Below are 6,142 nucleotides of genomic sequence, written 5' to 3' on the forward strand. Positions count from 1 at the left end.
CGTCAGCGGCCATGTCACTGAACAAGCAATCGTTACTATAGTTCAAAAGGGCAAACAGTCGAATTATTTTATTATATGAGTTGACTTGAGATGCAGCAATGCAATGCAAAACTGCAAAGTCGCATTTGTCATTGTGACAGCAAGTGGACTTTTAAAGCTGGAATAATGAGTGAATTAAGCATTTAAATCAGCAAGCGAGGAAAAACATGGATGGAACTTTCTTGGCAAGGAGGTACAAGGGAGAAGGCTACTATAGGAAAGACAAAATGTTTTATTTTTGCATCTTTGTTTATTGACTTATTAATAGCCATTTGCTGTGGAATAGACCTATGTGCCAGTCGGGTCCGGTCGGGTCTGTGTCTTCCCGGCCGGGTTCAGGTCCAGCTTTCAAATAATATACGGGTCCGTGTTGGTTCCAGGTAGTACATTTATGGCATTTCTCTGCTCTGAACGGGTCTGGATCCAACTTTTAAAATAATAGTCAGGTCCAGGACTGTCATGGTTCCAGTCATTCCTGGACTACATTTCCCACAGTCCTCCCTGGCAATCACCTGCACTCACTTCACCAATCAGTAATCACCACACACAGCTGCAGCACATTATCTGGACTATTTAAGCCACTCACATCCTGTCATACTTTGCGAGGTCTTGTTGACTCTTGTTACATTTCTGAGCATTCATCATTCTTGTTTGTCTGCCTGTTTCTGATCCTGTCTGTTCCCCGTGTACGATTCTCTGTTGCCTGCCCTTTGGACCTTTTGCTCTGTTTTGGATTTACGATTGTTATCTGCCAGCCCTGACCCATTGCATGTTCCTCGACTAAGATTCTGCTTGCTCTCTGCCATACTTGTTTGCCACTGTTTGACCATTGCCTGTTTTACTACGAACATTGTTTAATAAAAGCTTGCTCATGGATCCTACGTTGTGTCCCGTATTGTTACAGGGACGGTTTCATGGAGCATATTAATGGGTCTCTTCAGGTTCGGGTAGGAATTTTTGGACCCGTGAAGACCTCTAGCTGCCATGATGAGATGAGACTCTGGAATGGCGGCCATGACGAGACGAGACTCTGGAATGGTGGCCATGATGGAACAAGGTTCTGGAATGGCGGCCATCTTGGGACGAGACTCTGGAATGGTGGCGGCCTTGGAAGAGACTCTGGAAGGGCGATGGCCATCTTGAAATGAGACTCTAGAAGGGCGGCCTGCGGGCTAGCATGTGATGAGGCCTGCGTTTCCACTGGGCTGAGGACTGGGATGGTCTTAAGCGCTGACCTGAAAGATGCCTATTCAATGACAGATGCCCATTCAGTGTTCAGTAGCCTACTGTCTGGGAGTCTCTCCTGTCTCATGGTGTTTCTCATGCGTGTTTTCACATGATGCGATGCTCATCAGCTCAGTCAAGAATAACTTAAAGACATTGGCAACGTTTACTAGATGTGGACTTTCTTTGACTCTCTGAACAGTGAGTTTTTCTTGCTTGTGCCCTGAACAAGCCATTCATGTGGCCTTGGATCTCACTCATAAATTGACAAGGTTAACGGAGGCCTTTTGGTTAGACTCATGGCCATCGAGGTCCGTGCGAAATTTGAAAGGAATGGCGCTATTGTGTTTTATAGCTTATATATTGCACTGTGTTTCATACATACACACAATATTCATATCATATTTTAGATCTAATCGTTCTGCACAATTTGCCTCAAGAACCACTACTGTCAATCAAATTGTTTGTTAAATATTTGAGATTATTTAAAGAAACTACCTTTGTGAACTAGTTAAATAAAGCTGAAAAGGAGGCACCATCATTTCCAATGTATTCCTGTTTTTTATGTCGGTCTCAATATTACCAGCACGCTCGCTCTTTCTCCCTCTCTCTCTCTCCCTCCCCACTCCCTTCTTTCTCCCTCACTGACTCCTCTTCCTCATCTAAAGTATTTAAACCTGTCAGTTTTTACATCTCGAGGCAAATCAGTTGACTATGCAAGGTGAAAAGGTAAGCGCTCTTTTTTTTAACACATACTTTTATATATGTAATATGTTGTATTTGTTGCTAATAGCTTCTCACTCTTAAATATTCTGTTAAAAGTGTATCTGTTTTATTTTCAGATCAGATGACACAAATGGAAAATATTCATCTTACTGCTTGATGGACTTCAGAAAGTTGTGGACATCATTTGGAGGAAAAAAAACAACTAAAAAGCCAAGAAAAAGTATTTTCACATATAAGAGTCACAGAACTTTATGCCAGTGCAAAAGAATGAATTCTACAATGTTTCAGTACACAACAGAAGACAGATATGCAGAAGCTTTTGCAAAAAATTTCACCACTGTTCTTGTCGGGGTTGTGGTTAACTGCATCAATGGAATATTTGTTTTCACATTCTTCAAGAGTTCAATTTTCTACAATGATCCGAAATATATATTATATATTCACATGGTTATCAATGATATGCTCATGGTTTTTTTCAGTGTAAGTCTTCTTGTGATGGCTTATGCATGGCCAAAAGTTCCTGTTCCGTTCTGTGTCACACTGCTCATAATAGCCTCAACAACTCATAAGAACACTCCTCTGACTTTGGCCGGTATGGCCGTTGAGCGTTACATCGCCATCTGCAAACCACTGCATCACCATCAGATCTGCACAGTGCGCAGGACCTACATCCTTATCACTCTGATATGGGGTGTAGGAGTTTTACCTGGATTGGCTGACTTGATTCTTCTTTTAATTGTTCGTCCTCTATCTGTTTTTACAACAAGTAGTCTCTGTAGTACAACTAATGTGTATAGCACGCCGTACCATGAAGACCAGAGCAAACTTACACATGGTATTTATACATCTATTGTGTGGGTAATTCTAGTATACACATATTGTCGAGTGCTGATTGCGGCCAGAAAGGCCACCACTGATAAATCCTCAGCAAAAAAGGCCCAAAACACCATCCTGTTACATGGAGTACAGCTTCTGCTCTGTATGCTGTCCAACATTACCCCTATTATAGACAAGATTTATGGCCAACTTGTACCTACTCTACGGTCAAAAATCACCTTTTTCAATTATCTTCTTACGAACTTATTACCACGACTACTTAGCCCCCTTATTTATGGTGTTCGAGATAAACAGTTTTTGAAATACATGAAAGGACTTTTTTTGTGTAGGTTACTTAATGTAAAAGTTGAATCAACCAAGCAGTGAGCTAAAAAGGTATCATCATTTAAGCATCATTAGTAATTATTTTCTTATTCTAAGCAACAAAAAAACAACAACATCATATTTTTTATTAAGTGCTTTTCTCTTAGTCATTTTCATGTTCATTCTGATTTTGTAATTATTTCAAAGTAGAATTTAGAAAAAAAGTGTGAAAAGTGTTAAAGAATATTAAAAATCACGTTTGTAGCATTTAAAAGACTGTTTTACATTTTACAAATAAACAAGCATTGTCTCTCAAAAACATACTTGTTTTATGGAATATATCAATTGTGAAATTAAAATTGTGGCTTTATTTCTTATTTTACTTATTTCTCTATCCTTTTTTTACTTTTTTTTTTTTTTTTTGAATACATAAAAATTTGTTTATTCATAATTTATTGTATGGCCTCCATAGAGGATGTCAGGAATTATGTTTTCATTTGCAAAGCAAAATATTTCAGGGCAATTTTCTTCCCTGTAACACTTAAAACAAATAAAAATGTTTAAAAACATTTATATATTTTATTCTTGGATGCACACTGTATACATGTCTTAATAGCCTGATTAAATACACAATTTGTATACAATACACATTATGGTGTGAACATTATAGTACAGAAATGCCTAACTTGACAAAATATAAACTTGTCAAAGTTTCAACTATATGTGTCCTTTATACAGGACAAAAAGTATTCTTGTAAAATATCATAGGCCACTGTGCTGTGAAGACTCGCCTAACATTTTCCCAAAATGTTTATTGATAATCTGTTTGAAAAACAATTGATAATAAAAATAATATGCTTAATTCTTCTCTCATATATATATATATATATATATATATATATATATATATATATATATATATATATATATATATATATATATATATATATATTTTTTTTTTTTTTTTTTTCTCATTTACCTTAGGAGATTTAAACCCAAACATAAGTAGCTTTATGTTGAAGTGTAGATTGTTTATCAGTTTTATTAATAAGGTAGAGTAGCCATAGTAAACCATAGTAAGAAAAAAAGAAAAAAAAAAATCAGGGTATACCAAAATCTCACTCAATGTCTCTCCACCTTCTGCCCCTCCCTCGCCTTTTCTCTTTTCAGATGTGTATATAAAATGGTCAGTTCACTTCTGGAGTGAAGTACACTGAATTAAGAAAACTGTTTCTTTACTTAGATTTATAATAAGAGATCTGTATTGCATGCTCTACAAAAATCATATCCTTTATATTTTTATATCAGGTGACACACCTGATATCTTTGAGCTATCAACTTTCATTGATGTCATACAGTGAAAACAAGCCACAACAAAAGAAGAAGAAAATTCCTAACAGGATTTTGCATCACTGAATTGTATGAAGTGCACAAGGACAATGAACTCTACAATGCTTCAAAATAGTGCTCAAGACAAAATTCTGGATGCTTTTGTTAGAAATTTGGTCCTTGTTCTCTTTGGGATCACAATTAACTCGATCAACGGAGTGTTTGTGTTTACATTCTTCAAGAGTTCAATTTTCTACAATGATCCGAGATATATATTATATATTCACTTGGTTATCAATGATATGCTCATGGTTGGCCTCAGTGTAATTCTTTCTGTGATGGCTTATGCATGGCAAAATGTACCTCTTCCATTCTGTGTTATACTGCTAATAATAGCTGACGCAACTCATAAGAACACTCCTCTGACTTTGGCCGGTATGGCCGTTGAGCGTTACATCGCCATCTGCAAACCACTGCATCACCATCAGATCTGCACAGTGCGCAGGACCTACATCCTTATCACTCTGATATGGGGTGTAGGAGTTATACCTGGTTTGACTGACTTGATTGTCATTTTAATTGTACGTCCTTTATCTATCTTTACAACAGGTCTTGTTTGTAGCTCAACAAAGGTGTATAACACGCCATACCATGAAGAACTGAGCAAAGTTATGTCTGGGCTTTATTCATCTGTTGTGTGGGTAATTCTTGTATTCACATATTGTCAAGTGCTGATTGCGGCCAGAAGGGTCTCCGCTGATAAAACTTCAGCAAAAAAGGCCCAGAGCACCATCCTGCTACATGGAGCACAGCTTCTGCTCTGTATGCTGTCCTACATTGCTAGTATCATAGACAAGATTTCTGCTCAATTTTTATTGGCTGATCGGACAAAAGTGCCCTTTATTAATTATCTTTTAACAAACTTATTACCACGGCTGCTTACCCCACTGATTTATGGTGTTCGAGATAAACTTTTTTACAGTCACATGAAGGGGCATTTTGGATGTAAATTACTAATTGTAAGGGTTGAATCAACCAAACAATGAGCAAAAAAATGCCTCTCAATCTTGCCTTTTTTCCCCTCTTTATTTACTCTCTACTGAAAAACAATGTCATTTTTTAAGAAGTTCTTGAATATTAGACCTCATTGGTAATATATTTTCAGTGCAATCATAAATTATGAAATAAAAAAACATCAATATATTGTTTAAATCAAACTGTGGTTATAATATACATTAATAGAGATATATTTGAAGAGTTTGGTTCCAAAACGCTATAAATCCATTTTGATTAATTTGAGTTAAAATGTGAGTAAAAGTGACAGTGACAATAAATGCTGTTCATTGAACTTTCTATTCATCAAAGAATCCAGACACAAATGATCATGGTTTCCACAAGCAAATCATCAAATCATGCTATAAATTCAGCTTTGATCACAGGAATAAATTACATTTTAAAGTATATTCACACAGAAAACAGCTATTTGTTATAATATTTTGCAATATTACAGTTTTTACTGTATTTTTTTACTTAGTAGTCTAAATGCAGTCTTGGCGAGCATAAGAGACTTCTTTCAAAAACATTAAAATGGTTGCATTATTCATATACTTTATTGTCAATAAATACCTTGAGATGGCTTGAAAAACACACATAAACCATATCTTGTTGCAATCGTGTTAATAGA

At 36.3% G+C, this 6,142-nt stretch overlaps 2 protein-coding genes across 2 annotated transcripts; both read left to right on the forward strand.

The window, feature by feature from the left end:
• The first annotated feature begins 2,145 nt into the window (after positions 1-2,145).
• LOC137011550 (odorant receptor 131-2-like) lies at positions 2,146-3,192 on the forward strand. The gene has a single exon (XM_067374473.1). It carries the CDS (start codon positions 2,146-2,148, stop codon positions 3,190-3,192), a length of 1,047 nt encoding a protein of 348 aa, XP_067230574.1.
• A 1,367-nt stretch (positions 3,193-4,559) lies between these two features.
• LOC137011595 (odorant receptor 131-2-like) lies at positions 4,560-5,504 on the forward strand. Its single transcript, XM_067374571.1, has one exon. It carries the CDS (start codon positions 4,569-4,571, stop codon positions 5,502-5,504), a length of 936 nt encoding a protein of 311 aa, XP_067230672.1. The 5' UTR covers positions 4,560-4,568.
• The last annotated feature ends 638 nt before the right edge of the window (positions 5,505-6,142 follow it).

Source organism: Chanodichthys erythropterus, chromosome 21 (assembly GCF_024489055.1).
Source record: "Chanodichthys erythropterus isolate Z2021 chromosome 21, ASM2448905v1, whole genome shotgun sequence".
Lineage (NCBI taxonomy): Eukaryota > Metazoa > Chordata > Actinopteri > Cypriniformes > Xenocyprididae > Chanodichthys > Chanodichthys erythropterus.